This window comes from Somniosus microcephalus, chromosome 5, assembly GCF_052327205.1.
Source record: "Somniosus microcephalus isolate GS21.2 chromosome 5, FLI_Smic_1.0, whole genome shotgun sequence".
NCBI lineage: Eukaryota > Metazoa > Chordata > Chondrichthyes > Squaliformes > Somniosidae > Somniosus > Somniosus microcephalus.
In genome coordinates this window covers 286,859,439-286,876,018 of record NC_140991.1, presented here as the reverse complement: position 1 = coordinate 286,876,018, position 16,580 = coordinate 286,859,439, and the positions used below count along the sequence as shown (strand labels likewise).

The following is a 16,580-nucleotide window of genomic DNA, read 5'->3' as shown; positions in this document are numbered from 1 at the left end:
GGAGGGATTTGAACATGAGGATGAGAATTTTAAAATGGAGGTGTTCACGGACAAGCATCCAATGTAGGTCAGCGAGCACAGGAGTGATGGGGGAAAGGGACTTGGTGCGACTTAGGATACGGGCAGCAGAGTTTTGGATGCATTGAAAACAGTACAAACATTTGTTCACGAGATGAAAGGTTGTGGACCTGAGCTTGTTTGTGTACAGATTTGCAAGACAGAAATTCCTGCTGCCATTACACTGCTCCATAAATCCTTCATTGTTAATTTTCATTAAAAAGCAGACCGACAATTAACGGTCCTCTTCTCCCAATAACGAAAGCAATCTTTTTCGGAAGCAAAATGCAAACTGACCCTTCCTGCAAGGATCTCTTAATAAAGTGAAGCAAATAACCCAAATGCCTTACATCTCAGCAAAATTCCATCAGTTCTTCCTTCGTTTCTGGGGAAGTGCTGCTGTGTAGCTGCTTATTTTTGTTAGACTTTTTCCTGACATATGTTGCTACCAAGTAAGCCTGCTGGGAAGGAAAGCAATGTGTTTTTATTCTTGCATCTGTCAAACGCTCTGCCCTTTCATTTCTGAAGCGCTCTCTGTCTGTGCATGTGTTTTATATAAGGCTGATCTTGCGGGGGGGGGGGCGGTTGGAGAAATTCTGTCTCCTTATAAATACTTCATACCTTTCTCAATGATTTGTGCACACCTTCTGCTCTGTGTTGTTCTCCATATGCTGGAATGTGCATTTGGAATTCACAATAAGTTGCAGCAAGACTTGTTCTGGTTGATAAGCACATTTATAAAACATTATCCACTCCACCCATCACTCCAGAAATACAATTAAACCTATTTTAAAGGGGTTATGCCTTCAGGAAAGAGTGTTTAAAGAGTAGATCGACGTAAGCAAGCAAGTCAGGCCATTCAGCCCAACCACCCATTACAGCCAATCAAACCAAACTGTAGGTTATTGATCCACTCCCACACCTCCACCGTTCAAAGCTGCCCAGTTGCTTTTCACATCTCCATCGATACAGGCACACGTGAGCCATTGGATTCCATGCAGTGTATAATCATTCTCTGTCCTACTCCGATATTTATCCAGCTCTTTCTGAGGGAGAGAGTTGACACACCATCAACTGTTCCTGGTGGAAGCCTGATCCATAACTTCAGTTATGTGGAGCGTCTAGAGCAACGGGGGTTGTTCTCCTGAGAGAAGAGAAGGTTAAGAGGAGATTTGACAGAGGTGTTCAAAATCATGAGGGGTTTTGAGAGAGTAAATAAGGAGAAACTGTTTCCACTGGCAGGAGGGTCGGTAACCAGAGGACACAGATTTAAGGTAATTGGCAAAAGAACCAGAGGGAAGATGAGGAGATATTTTTAACGCTTTTTTATGATCTGGAATTCACTGTCTGAAAGGGAGGTGGAAGCAGATTCAATAGTAACTTTCAAAAGCGGAGTGGAACTAATTGGATAGCTCTTTCAAAGAACCAACACAGTCATGATGGGCCGAATGGCCTCCTTCTGTGCTGTATGGTTCGATGATATATTCACAGCTCTTACCGTACAAGTCTCCTGATTGATTTGCGAGGATCCCATCTCATCTGTTGCCATCTGTGTCAGTCCCTGACTCTCAGTGGTGCAGTCAAACCTCCTCACTACACGGTTTCATTACCCTGTCTGGAAAAATGTCAGGAACTGAGAGCCGACACAGGTAAACGGGACCCTCCCAGCTGACTCATACTATATAATGATCCTGTGGGAATAAACTCTCCCACTTTCTAGTCTCATTTGAGGTTTGTTCACTCTGTACTTCTATCACGGGTCCCGTATTTACAGTCTAACACACTTACATTTAGTTACTCCATTACAGTTTAAAAGATCTGCATCATTCAACCAACAAATAATATTTGGAGAACAAGAGGAGCTATGCCTTTATTATCAAAATTATGACAAAAGCCAGTGATAAAACAATGTGCGGTTTTAACTCGGGACACAGGGGCGAGCGTGATGCAAGGCCCGAGCTGTTGTAACTCCCAGACCTCATTTAAATAAGCTAGGCCCAACTCCCACCAGCAAATAAGAAACTTGGGGGCGCAAGTCTGCAAAGTGTAATTTTAAACATAGAGGCCATTCCCCTGAGGGGAGAAGAGGGCCCTCTTTCAGAGTGAATCTTCCTTAAAATTAGCAAGTGCGGAGACAGCAGCCCCTTCGCGTACGTCCATTTTCAGTCCAACACTCAGCATACCGGTGTGGCCTAGGGTTGCCAACTGCAGTTGGCCATATTCCTGGAAGTTTCATCACATGACCTTCTGCCTCCAATTGTCCCGCCCTCACACTCTCGCCATTGGTCGCCCGACATCTCTATCCTCACGGTGCGCCACCTTCCTCCGTCAATCGGAAAGTGAATAGAATCTTCATTACCTGATTGGATGATTCTTCATCATCAGTTAACAGCTTATCTCGCCCTCCCCCCACCCCCACCCTAAGTCCATTATTTTTATAACTATTAAACAGAGGAATTTTTTTTAAATGTTATTGCCCCTATGATTTTTCTCCTGGGTTGCTCACAGCAGTATCCTGGAGATTAGCCTTTAATCCCTGGAGACTCCAGGGCAATGCTGGAGGGTTAGCTGCACGCTCCAGGGATCCCGGGCAGCCGGCTTGCCGATTGAATGGTTTGCATTGCCCCTTAAAGGGGCCACGGGGTGCCCAAAAAAAAATTAGAAGGAACATTGTTCGCAAACCTAGTGGACGCTGCTTGCCTGGAGGCGGCGATTGTAATGATATCAGCAAATAGTGATGATATTTGTCTGTGTTTGATTACTTATGCCTTACAGCATATTTGTCTGCGTTTTTGATTACTTGTGCCTGACCAGCAGAGGTCATGTGAGAGACAAGCAGTCCAGAGGAGTTTTACTTTCAGTTTCATTCTAGATGCATCACAGCATAGTGTGTTCTGTAAAAAGCTGTAGAAAGTCTTGAACAAGACTGTAGATTAAACAACATTCTCTTTCAGAAATGAGTCTTTATTGAACCCAAAAAGAAATCATTACAGCGATGACCAGATGAACAGTACTTACACAGACTGAAGGCTTCGCTGTAGTGCTAAATAGCTGAAAATGCCAAATTTAGGCATTCGCTCAATTTCGGTGTGATGCAGACCAATTAGTCTGCTACTTAAGAAGATGTATAAATTGAGCCCAGCGTTTCTCCAGTTACCTCATAACATTTGGATTTCTAAAGCTTTACTAAAGACAGAGCTCCCTTTTATCTGCTTCTCATCACAGCTATATAAGTGAATGTGCGCATTGAATTACAGCATCTGCTATCAATGGTCACCTGGATGACAGGTTTCTATGGGAGTTGCCAAGTCAACATCAAGACCAGGCCTGCACCACTTAAAAAAAAAACTTACTTGCTCTCTCTCTCTCTCTCTGTCATTTTAAATATAAGAACGTTTCAAGATCATCCACCCATTTTAGGCCATGTACAACTTGCTTGACCCTGGACTCTAAACTCATTTAAACTTTTGAGGACAGATTTTACAAAGTTTACCCCCGATCTCTAAAGATAAATCAAGTAAAACTCCAGAATGCCAATCTAATCTTGCATTCCATCTTTTCTTCATCCCTAATTAAAATTGCCAATTTTGGTTGGCCGTATTTTTGGATGTTTCATCACATGACTTCCCACCTCTAACCGCCCCGCCCACTCTCACAGCCATCTCCAATATTTTTATTAGTAATAAATGAAAGCGTTAAAAATATATATTTTTAAGTCTTTTTGAACACCCCAATGATTTTTCTCCTGGGTTTCTCAAACCAGTGCCCAAGAGATTAATCATTAATTCCTGGAGACTCCAGAACAATCCTGGAGGGTTTGGCAACCCTATCCCTAATGTGTTCACTTCCCTGACAGTTCACATTCGATCATGCTCTAACTAATATTCAATGGTCTCCAAAAGAACGATTCTTATAATCCTCGGTCTAATTCCTCGGTCTAATTCTTAAGTAGATCTCTTTCAAAGAGATAGAGGAGAAGACAATTATTGTGCTCATTGTTTAGAAAGTTCGACAACTCACCCAAGTACTGTAGAACGTCTTCATTCTGAGTAATAGCAAGGGCTTAAATCTGCCTGGGTTTTGGGGCGGGCGTTCAGTTTTGAAAAAATCAATAAAAGTGACCATGAAGCTGTTGGATTGTTGTAAAAACCCAACTGGTTCTCTAATGTCCTTTAAGGAAGGAAACCTGCCATTTTTACCTGGTCTGGCCTACATGTGACTCCAGACCCACACCAACGTGGTCGACTCTTAATGCCCTCTGAAGTGACCAAGCAAGCCATTCAGTTGTATCAAACCACTATCAGTGGTTCAAGAAGGCCACCCACCACCACCGTCTCAGGGCAATAAATGCCGGCCTTGCCAGCGTCACCCATATCCTGAGAATTTTTTTTAAATGCCTAAAATGAGCTGCAAACAATAGAAAATCTGTGGGAAAATGCGATTTGGTTTGATGGTTGACAGCAGCAATCAACAAAAACAAATTGCATTTATATAGCACCTTTAATGTAGTAAAACGTCCCAAGGCACTTCACAGGAGCGTTGTCAAACAAAATTTGACACCGAGCCACATAATGAGATATTAGGACAGGAGCTTGGTCAAAGAGATAGGTTTTAAGCAGCATCTTAAAGAAGGAGAGAGATGGAGAGGCCGAGAGATTTTTTTTTAATGACTTGCATTTATATAGCGCCTTTCACGACCACCAGACATCCCAAAGTGCTTTACAGCCAATGAAGTACTTTTGAAGTGGAGTCACTGTTGTAATGTGGGAAACATGGCAGCCAATTTGCACACAGCAAGCTCCCTCAAACAGCAATGTGATACTGACCAGATAATCTGTTTTTGTTATGTTGGTTGAGGGATAAATATTGGCCAGGACATCGGGGATAACTCCCCTGCTCTTTTTCGAAATAGTGCCATGGGATCTTTTACGTCCACCCAAGAGAGCAGATGGGGCCTCGGTTTAACGTTTCATCCGAAAGACGGCACCTCCGACAGTGCAGCACTCCCTCAGCACTGCATTGGAGTGTCAGCCTAGCTTTATGTGCTACAAGTCCCTGGGTGGGACTTGAACCCACAACCTTCTGACTCAGAGGCGAGTGTGCTACCAACTGAGCCACAGCCGACGCCAACACTGACACTTAAGGAGGGAATTACAGAGCTTAGGGCCTAGGCGGCTGAAAGCATGGCCGCCAATGGTGGGGTGAAGGGAATGGGGGATCAAAAGACAACAGTGTTTATGCCAAGAATCAAAATAGCCAGCCAGCTGATGTAAATGGAACTGGGAGCAGGATTGAGATGGGGGGGGGGGTGGTGAAGGGGAAGAGGGGGTCCATTTTCATCTTGACCCCCCCCGGACGATAATCTGGCACAGCAGATCCCCTTTCCCCTACTCCACCAAAAATAGACCTGCGTGATTTCAACCGAATGAAACTCGGGCGGGTTCTACATCGAACGGGAGAGCTGCTCCGCCAGGTTGTCACCCAGGGACTCGACGAAAATCGAGCCCCAAATTGAGGGTCTCATCAGTTTTCTATGTGCTCTTATCTTAATTAGATTGCTTCTTCCCATCAGACACCACACATCAGCCCAGTAGAATCAGGAACAATAAATCCCTCAGTCGGAGCGAGCTCAATATGGCTGCGTTCACACACAAAGTACAGCATTATTGTCAGTGCTTCACACCAGCGCGTGCGTTGTATATCCGGAGTCTGTCAATCTGACTCCAGAGTGAAGCGCAGGGAGGCTCTCTCCTCCAAGGAATCTCACTCTGCTTCCTCTCCACGTCTGGTTGGGCCCCAACTCGGGATTCAACACCATTGAGGAAAATCAGGCAGGTTCCTTGCCAGGGCTAGACTCCAACCCGCCCAATATTTTGTATAATTGCTGTGCTCGGGGTGATTCAGAGATAATCCACACTGTGGTTGCTGTGCAACTAAACCATTTTGTATAAGTATTGAGGGAGGATTAATGACACTGCCCCACTTATATGGGGCATGGTGGCTCCCCACAAGTCTTATTATCACTTATTTTGCCGTGCTCAGCACGCTGTGTATAAGCCTGGTGAAAAGCTGCGTGCAGGATGGGGGTGGAGGGGGGCGGGGGCATAGTAATAGAGATCAGGCACAAATTGATAGCTGAGGCATCATGTGCAATATTGGGTGGTTACATGACTGTGATGCTACACCCCATGGCCAAATAGCCTGTTGGCAACTCACTATCTAAGCAGAATTATGAAGAGTAGCTAGGTGGGTGAGGTTCTGGAGAGCAGCCGGTGCCCTTGGAACAGTACGCCAGAATGGGTCGCTGCCTTCAGGTAAGGAAGGGAGAAAATCAGAGTGGGGTGCAACTGATAGAATAGGCATTTAAACTGGTGCCGTTTTGTGGGAGTGTCTTGGTTTTATTTCTTGCCAATTGTCTCCCTTCCTCCCTTGAAGGCATTGAACTCTTGCCCGGATACTGTTCCAGCATGTCACCCAACTCGCCACGATTCATGTACGAGCTTCGATAGTACGAGTTGGTAGGCTATTCAACTGCAGAGGCATCACAGGGGAGCTTGATTCTGATATCTAACGCGGGAGCACTTTGCAGCGAGCTGGACCACTTGCAGCTTTTCCTCTCTCTAACGCAGGAGGGCAGAGGTCAGTTGTATAGTTCCTCAACTGCTGTCCTGTTGAGATCAGACTAGAGCCGGCGGAGGGGGGGGCGGGGGAGGGCGGTGTGGTCGTAATTTTAACCTAAACCACCCGGTTTCACATTCCATTGAAGTCAATGTTGAAATGACCCCCTAGGTCTGTGGGTCTTACCTACTCCCCAAGCTCTGACTAAAGCAAACAAATTTAGGAGCCCGCGTCTGAAATTAGTGCAGGATACATTCATCCAGGGTTGCCTGAAAAATAACATTTAGCAGTGGCCTGAGCGCCTATGCCGATTGGGTGCAGGCCTCTGCCCTGCTGAATCAGTTATCGTTGCACCCGCAATGACGTTACGTTGCGACTGACTCCCATTCCCTGTGCCTCCTCTGATGGTGTCAGCTCACGCTGGGGTAGAGTTCTCACAGCACCTTCTGGTACCTCATTCCAATGCTTCTCTCCCACTCAGAATACCACAGCTGGATAACAGCCGTGACACGACTCCGCACAACAGCTGCAGACAGCTTTCCGCAAGGGCACGGATTCCCCCGAGTGATGCCGAAAAGCTGCAGAAGGTTCACAGTAAAGAGAGACTACAACGATACGTGGCAAAAGACAATGACAAAATAGGAGACACATATTTTGACTTATTAAGACTTCACACTGAATTATAAAAAAAACCTTGCAGTTATATAGCGCCTTTCATGACCTCAGGATGTCCAAAAGCGCTTTACAGCCAATGAAATACTTTTGAAGTGTAGACACTGTTGTAATGTAAGAAATGCGGCAGCCAATTTGCGCTCAGCAAGATCCCACAAACAGCAATGTGATGATGACCTGTTTTAGTGGTGTTGGTTGAGGGATAAATATTGGCCAGAACACCGGGGAGAACTCCTCAGCTCTTCTTCACAATAGTGCCATGGAATCTTTTACGCCCACCTGAGGGCAGACAGGACCTCGGTTTAACATCTCATCCAAAAGACGGCACCTCCAACAGTGCAGCACTCCCTCAGCACTGCACTGGAGTGTCAGCCTGGACTTTCTGCTCAAGTTGCTGGAAATGGAGACGTGAACTCACAACCGACTGACTCAGAGGCAAGGCTGCTACCACTGAGCCACTGCTCACTCATCATTTATATATAAAGAGAGATACGGAAACACAAAGTAATTTAGGGAAACTATTTCAAAGAGCAGGGACTGAAAGATAATCTCTCACGGTCGATCAGAGGGGCGATCAGAGGGAGCAGGAAATAAGTAGTAAGTTAGTATCGGGAAGGGTGAAGGAGTGGATTGTGGCTGAGGAGGGATTTGAGCATAAGGATCAAAGACCTTGAAGTCAATGCTATGTGGGAGAGGGAGCTTGGCAAAGACAGAAGTGAGGGTAGTGTGGCTCTTTGCCATGAAGTTTTGGATTAACTGGAGTTTGTGAAGGGTGACGGAGCAAAGGCCAATATAAATCTGTTCTGGAGTTGAAGGTGTCCCAGATTGGAGGTTCAAGACCAGGGGTAGGGGGACAAACAGGCAGTGTTCTGGAGGTGGGAGAATGTCGGCAGAAGAGGAGAGATACAACATATGATGGATGTTCTTGGCTATCAAGAAATGGCAGGGAATTGAGATTAAAAAGAGCTGGCATGGCTAACAGCAGATCCCTGTTCCTAAATTCCTATGTTGCAATGAGAGGAGGGGTAAGATTGGAGAATTGGAGGGGTAAGGGGGAAAGAACCAGATCAGCCTTTTTACTTGCGCAATACTCATTTCCATGAGCTTTGACTTTTGAAACAATCTGGAACATCAAAGTGTTATTTTTTCCACAGAGAGGCAGCCATTTGTTTGGCAAGGAAACACAATAAAAGTCACTCGATAAACAGAGACAAGCAGCCAGCTGTTTCCTTGCACTGTCCTGTGTTGCTTTTGGTGTGTAATGTTACCCAGTTTTAAACTGAGATGTTCCATAATCTGAAAACACAGTTGGAACATTGGTCTGAATTCCACTGGCAAGGTCTGGATTGGCGAGGGAATGGGTGCCAGTCTACCGTCCCTCGAGCTGCCATTGTCCTCATTTGTTTTGCGCTGCTGAATAAATAACAACCTAATTTTAAATAGATTTCCCCCTGCACTCTTACATTGGTGTGCAAGAATTCCGTTGAAGTTCCGAGGAGATTTGTTCACATACAGCGTGGGACTGTTACTGACTGCATTCCATCCCACCATGAAAAGCCAAGTGCATTGTGTTACCAGGGGGCCAAGGCAGACGTGATGTGGTGAAAGGAACTATATTGTTTTCATCTTTTTTTTACCCCCAGTTTCCTCCCCGCTCACCTCCCTAGACCTAGCCCGATAACTTTCCGAGATCTCGGCGCGCCACCAATTCTGACCTCTTGTGCATCCCCGATTTTCATCGCTCCACCATTGGTGGTCCTGCCTTCAGCCATGTAGACCCGAAGCTCTAGAGTTCCATCCCTAAACCTCACTGCCTCGCTACCGCTCTCTCCTCCTTTAAGACACTCCTTAAAACCTACATCTTTGACCAAGTTTTTGGTCACCTGTTCGGTGTCAAATTTTGATAGTAAAACATGTCAAGGTGCTTCACAATGTTAAAGGCCCTACATTAATATAAGGTGTTGTGGTTGAAGGCACTACCTCTTGTCAGGCATGGTTCCAAGGACACCCTCCAGTACCTCACGCAAGGGCCCATTCTTCGTGCGACAGCCTAAACCAGAAGTTGTTGTTGTGCTGTTCAACCACATGGGTCACTGGATAGTGATCAGAAGCAGAAACCTGAGCCAACTGTCACATCCCATCAAGAATGAGGCAGCAAAGTAAATGAGAGAGCACTGGTGCGATTGTGGCACCACTTCAAACAAACAAACACTTGCCACGGGAGGGGAAGGCCAGCTATATTTCTGGTCGCAAGTGCTTTTGAGCCCACTGGCCTGTATCGATCTTCCAAGGTATCGGTCGTGGCATAGTGGTTGCACTCTCCCCTCTGAGCCTGAAGATTGTGGGTTCAAGCACCTCTTTCTTTAGAATCTTGAGCACAAAATCTAGGCTGACAATCCCAGTGCAGTACTGAGGGAGTGCTGCACTGTCAGAGGTGCCATCTTTCAGATGAGACATTAAACGGTGGTCCCGTCTGCTCTCCAAGGTGGATGTAAAAGGTCTCTTGGCACTATTCGCAGAAGAGCAGGGGAGTTCGGCCTGGTGTCCTGGCCAATATTTATCCCCAACCAACATCAAGAAAACAAATTATCTGGTCATTATGTTATTGCTGTTTGTGGGACCTTGCTCTTTGCAAATTGGTTACCGCATTTCCTACCTTAAGACCATAAGAAATAGGAGCAGGAGAAGGCCATACGGTCCCTCGAGCCTGCTCCACCATTCAATAAGATCGTGGCTGATCATCGACCTCTACTCCACTTTCTCTCCATACCTCTTGATTCCCCTAGAGTCCAAAAATCTATCTATCTCAGTCTTGAATATACTCAACAACTCAGCATCCACAGCCCTTTGGGGCAGAGAATTCTTCGACCTCAACTCCACTTTCCTGCCCTATCCCCATGTCCCTTGATGCCCTTACTACAGGAAACTTTGTGCTATCTGGCACCGACGGGACCGAGCTGTTGCCGTCCCATCAAAACTGCCAGACAAACCAGCGCTAATGTTGAAACATACGGAGATTTTGAGCTCCGTATCTGGCAACAAACCCTGTTGCTTAGCAACAGCTTCTAAACAGTCGGCCGTACCTTGCAAGCGTCTCTGTAGCTTAGCAACAGCTTCAGCGAGACCTTGCAGAGCTTGACTGTTGAATAAAAAGCAACAAAAAGAAAAAAAACCTAACGAAACAGCTCCTGATTTTTGCCGGTGGCTCGAGCTTGCCGGACATTTAGCCTCCGGATAACACAAAGTTTCCTGTAGTCAGAAATCTATTGACGTCTGTTTTGAATATACCCAATGACTCAGCATTCACAGCCCTCTGGGGCAGAGAATTCCAAAGATTCACAACCATCTGAGTGAAGAAATTCCTCCTCATCTCGGTCTTAAATGGCCTACCCCTTATCCTGAGACAACGCCCACACCCATAAATGAATTTTTAAAAACCTGCGATACAGATCCTGAATCAGTCCCACAATGTCAATTTTTTATTGATTCTCGGAGTGTGGGCGTCGCTGGCAAGACCGGCATTTATTGCCCATCCCTAGCTGTCTTGAGAAGGTGGTGGTGAGCTTTCCTCTTGAACCACTGCAGTCCATGCGGTGAAGGTGCTCCCACACTGCTGTTAGGTAGGGAGTTCCAGGATATTGAACCAGCGACGATGATGAAGGACTATAAGCACAGGTTAGGGATCGAAGAAACCAGCGTCCATTTAATTTTAACCTTTGTCTAGTATTTAAAACAAGTTGAGTGCAAAAAAGGAAACTTTTGCAATGTAGCACGAACTTGAGGCTCTGAGCACGAGGGCAAATCAGCTAATGTGTTCCCTAAAACACTCCCCCCTTCCCGCCAAAGTGATGGTAACGTTCTCTTAAAGCAAAGAAAATATTTACAGAAACTACATCAATAAATAAAAATGGCCAGAACATTCCAGAACATTAATGAAGTCCTTCAATCACGATCGCAGCTGTCCAAACATTACGGTGCTAATCTGTATGAAGTCCCACCAACTGCAGCTAACGTTCTGATGAAGCATTTCACTCCATTTGAAAATGACAGCAGGCAAAATGAGAAGAATAGGAAAGGCAGCTGTTTCTCCTGAGTAAAGACACAGCTTTCTGCTCACCCACCGAAAGCCCTCTCGCTAAATCTGCTGTGAAAGGAAATTGCAAAGCAGTGTGTCCAGTGAAAGATTCCTGCAGCCTGTGGTCCTTGGCACCTTTACACAGCATCACCTATCTGTGGCGCCTCGCGAGTGGGTGAGATTTCCTCAGATTGCTATTACACTTAGAACATTTAAGGGATTTTGCTAGAAGTCTTCCCATTATGCTTACAATGCCGCTAACCTGTACAATCCAGCAGGTTTCTTCCTCCAGAGTGTGAAAGAATCATAGCCTCTGCATAGTCTTCCCTCTTTTAGCTCACAATAATGAATCGTATTTTATGACCAAAAGTGATTGCAGCTTTTGAAAGCCTGATTTGGAGCCCCTAGGTTGCTCAATGACCCACTGCACTGCATTGTATGGTACCGAACTGTACAGAGCAAGACTGCCCCAGTTTGACCCATGCCCTTTATCAGCTGATACCAGCTGGAGCAGTGATGAGGCTGCTATAATTGACCTCAGTGTCGCTGGTTTGGGGAGAGGAAAAGATCAGCCAGGCCTACTATTTAGTTGTTAGTCCTGGCTCAGTTGATAGCACTCTCGCCTTTAAGCCAGGAGGTTGTGGATTCAAGCCCAACTCCAGAGACTTGATGACATAATCTAGGCTGACACTCCCATGCAATACTGAGGGAGTGCTGCACTGTCGGCAGTGCCATCGTTCAGATGAGATGTTTAACCGAGGCCCTATCTGCCCTCTCAGGTGGACGTAAAAGATCCCATGGCGCTATTCGAAGAAGAGTAATGGAGTTCTCCCCGGTGTCCTGGCCAATATTTATCCCTCACCCAACATCACTAAATCAGACTATTGGCCATTTATCATATTACTGTTTGTGGGATCTTACTGTGTGCAAATTAGCTGCCACATTTCCTACAGTACAACAGCGACTATACTTCAAGAAGTACTTCATTGGCTGTGAAATGCTTTGGGACGTCCTGAGAATGTGAAAGGTGCTATAAGAATTCAAGTCTTTCTTTCTATACGGTGATGCTGCTGGAAAGTGCATACGTAAGTGGATGTTGGGTTAAGACAGGATCAGGCTCGACTGTGGTATGCCCTACAGTCTAATCTCACACATGAACAACGGACACTTGGGAGAGGTATTGGGGCCCGTCCGCTGTCAGGGGAAGAGGAGGGAAATAGTTATAAAAGATTCCATTGACATGTATTTCTTCTCATCTGGCCTTTAATGAAATGTCCCATTTGAGCACCTATTTAGGGTCATTTAGTTGGCAATGTATGTGAAACACATCCTCCAACATCAGCCCAAAGCAGAGAAACATTTTTTTTGATCACAGATGCATTTTGTACCATAATTGAAATCAATCAGGGATGAAAGTGGAAACTGTGGATCATGGGGAACATCAAGGATTCAAGAGAGTGATGATGGGATCCACTTGTCGAATTTTTTTTGAAAACTTGCTGCAAATCAATATCAATATCAGATATGAAATGAGAGTGTATGAAGTGAAAAAGCACAAAATGCATTCAACCAACTAAGCATGGAACAAACTAAGGGGATAGGGAACATTATTCCCCACACTGTGACCTTCGAATTTGAACTCTGTTGTCATGGAGAGAGGCCCAGCAAAGGTCAGCAGTTGTTTCCACAGGGAGGCAGAGAGGGTCATGCCCTGGTATTCTAACACTTCCCAGCTAGGTACTGGCTAAAGGGCTGCCTGACAGAGCGTTATAAGAAGGATAGTGGGTTGGTGGGGGTGTGGGGGGGTGGGGGGGTTAGGGGAAAAGAATATATAAGCAAGCAAAAAGAAAAAAAGAATTAGAAGACAGAAAAAAAAGCCATTACGTCACTAAAATCTGAAAATTCAAAATGCAGCAGGTGAGGAGATTTTTTTTTGAATGTCATTCTCGGGATGTGGGCATCACTGGCAAGCCCAGAATCTATTGCTCATCCCCTATTTACCCTGAGAAGCTGATGGTGGGCCTTCTTCTTGAAGCGCTGCAGTCCATATTCTTTGTAGCGATTTGATACAACTGAGTTGCTTGCTGGCTGGGCCACTTCAGAGGGCAGTTAAGAGTCAACCACGTTGGTGGGGGACTGGAGTCACATATAGGCCAGACTGATTAAGGACAGCAGGTTTCCTTCCCTGAAGGACATTAGTGAACCAGTTGGGTTTTTACGACAATCCGACAGCTTCATGCTCACTTTCACTGATACCAGCTTCTTATTCCCAGCTTTTTTTTAAACTAATTTCAATCTCAAACTGTTATGGGGGGGGTCTGAACTCCCGTTTTCTGGATTGCTAGTCTAGGCCTCTGGATTACTAGTGCAGTAACATAACCACTACACTACTGTACCCTAACCAGCATGATGATGCTTTGATGGGACATTTGTGACCAGATGATTATCTCATTCTACATGTCAAAAATTAATTAGTGCTCATAAAATGCCTAATGACCCTTTGCTACTGGACCTTGTGCTGTGTATCAATAAACCAGTAATATTTCCCACTAATATGTGAAGAGAAATGCCCACAGTTTCTTGGACTAAACACTTAACACTGTCATCACAACTGAGTACTGGACCAGCTGAATAGATTGTGCACAAGGGGGGGGGGGGGGGGGGAAACAATTTCAAATGCACGCAGCATGGTTCTCCTTCCCTGTACTTTCAGCACTTCTGATGGCTCACTGGGTTCAGATAGGATCTCTCGAAATGCTGAGTCTGCCACAGTTAAAGCCATTTGGTTGGACAACCCCCGCTTTGTTTATGCTGTCTAAAAGAATACCTTTGGTAGTGCGCATTCCAAGTACAGAAAACTTTGGTTTATCCGGAGGTTGTATGTCCGGAAACCTCGATCTAACGGCAGAAATCAGCAGCCATTTTGGTTAGGTTTTTTTCTTCTCCTTGCATTTTTTTAACAGTCAGGCTCTGGAAAGCGTCTCTGTAGCTTAGCAACAGCTTCAGAGATGCTTCCAAGGTACGGGCCGAGTGTTTACAAGCTGTTGCTAAGCAACAGTGTTTGTTGTCAGATACGGAGATGAAAACCTCCGTAATCCTTCAACATTAGCGCTGGTCTATCCGGAAGTTTTGATAGATCGGCAGCAGCTCGGCCCCGTCGGTGCCGGATATCGCGAAGTTTCCTGTACTGCTGAGAGTGGGAGGGAGGGAAGGGAGTGAAGGAAGGAGGGAGTGAAGGGAGGAAGGATGAAGAAAGGAGGGAGTGAAAGAAAGAAGGAGTGAAAGAAGGAGGGAGTGACAGAAGGACGGAGGGAAGGAAGCAGCGGGAAGGGAGAGAAGAGGGAAGGGAAGGAGAGAAGTTACCCTTCACCTGATGGGGCAGAGACTTCCCAGCCCCAAAGGTGCATGTTCACCTTCCCCTCTCCCTGCCCCGCCACACCACTACTCATAGCTAGGCAAATAGGGAGAGCTAACCCCTCACTCATACATGGAAAGTCATGCGCGACCCTCACATAAGATATTTTATATATATATATACACATACACATATCCAACCTCTACCATCTCTAAATACTCAAAGGAGGAAGAAATATGATCAAAAGAGACAGAGATTCATTTTGTGGGAAATGAGGCACATCAATAGCTTCTCTTCAGGTCTTATTAATGAGCCATCCCAGGAAACACCTGAAAGGTGTACAACAGATGGAAAAGGACGGCAAACTCACACTCGGATCCAAGCTATTGAAGCTAAAGATAGCAACACTCATCAACCATTTCCATCAGCTTCACTTTCAAACCTAGCCAAAACAATCCTGACATTCTGGAAAGATGGCTCACTCCATTTCAAAGATAAGTCAAATTGACTATCCTGTGTCTGGTTAAATGTTCACTCCCCCACCACTGTCTGTACAGATTCCTGTCTCTGTATTCACACCTGTTCTGACAGGAGCTAGCAACAAGAGTTGCCACCTGGTTTTTATATAGCTCCTTTTATTTGCCAGGCATAGTAACTGCAGTTTATAAGTCCAGATGCAATCCGCCAGAGTGAAGTTGGCTGCTATGGGTGACTTGCTAGAAAATCAAAGAGGGGAGATTTAAAAGTAACAGTATTTCAAAAAGACCCTGACTGATCTGTCATACGTTTTTGATTTGGTCTCTGCTCCAAGGAATGATATTGGGTAACCAGTACTTCCAAGCCCGCATTTGGGTCAATGATTCCACCTCATAAAACAATGAAAACTGTGAGATAAACCTGTTCCTCGGTTTTATCTCCCTCCTGCAGACCTCAATTTTGAAAATCCTATTGAAAGGGATTATAATTAAAAATTAACAACAGGCGCAGCCCAACAAACAAACATTTTAGTAACAGCAACTTACATTTATATAGCGCCTTTAACGTAGTAAAACGTCCCAAGTCGCTTCACAGGAGCGTTATCAAACAAAATTTGACACCAAGCCACAGAAGGAGATATTTGGGCAGATACTTGGTCAAAGAGATAGGTTTTAAGAAGCGTCTTAAAGGAGGAAAAGAGGAAGAGGTGAAAAAGTTAGAGAGAGAATTCCAGAGCATAGGGCCTAAGCAGGTGACGGCACGGCCACCAATGGTGGAGCAATTAAAATCGGGGTTGCTCAAGAGGCCAGAATTGGAGGAGGAGAGATATCTCAGAGGGTTTTCGGGCTGGACGAGGGGGCGAGGCCATGGAGGAGTTTGAAAACAAGGATGCAAATTTTAAAATCGAGGCATTGATCAACCAGGAGCCAATGTAGGTCAGCGAGCACAGGGATGATGGGTGAGCGGGACTTGGTGCAAGTTAGGATCGGGCAGCAGAGTTTTGGATGAGCTGAAGTTTATGGAGGGTGCAGGGTGGGAGGCTGGCCTGGAGAGCTTTGGAATAGTTGAGTCTAGATGCAACAAAGTCATGGGTGAGGGTTTCAGCAGCAGATGAACTGAGGCAGGGGCGGAGTCGGGCGATGCTTCAGAGGTGGAAGTAGGCGATCTTGGTGATGGAATTTGCCACGGAATTAGTTCAAATTTCCAAGTCATTGATTTCTTAGCACTTAAAGTTAACCAGAGGTGGCACACAGTCTGACTACTAACTGTTGGTAATAAATCTGAAATCTTAGATCAAACTGAGCCAAGCCTGAGACTTTTCCAATT

The 16,580-nt window shown here is 45.5% G+C and overlaps 1 protein-coding gene across 6 annotated transcripts in view; it reads right to left on the bottom strand.

Annotated features, from left to right (window-relative positions):
- Positions 1-16,580, bottom strand: part of plekhg4b (pleckstrin homology domain containing, family G (with RhoGef domain) member 4B) — a 320,410-nt gene that overhangs the window by 123,739 nt on the left and 180,091 nt on the right. Inside the window, exon 1 of one of the 6 annotated variants that reach the window (XM_085989110.1) lies at positions 1,556-1,658. The exons of the other annotated variants lie outside the window; for them this stretch is intronic. Within the exon in view, the coding sequence (XP_085845236.1) occupies positions 1,556-1,606 (51 nt within the window). The 5' untranslated portion in view covers positions 1,607-1,658. Of the gene's footprint in view, positions 1-1,555; positions 1,659-16,580 lie in introns of those variants that run through there. 6 annotated transcript variants of the gene reach the window in all.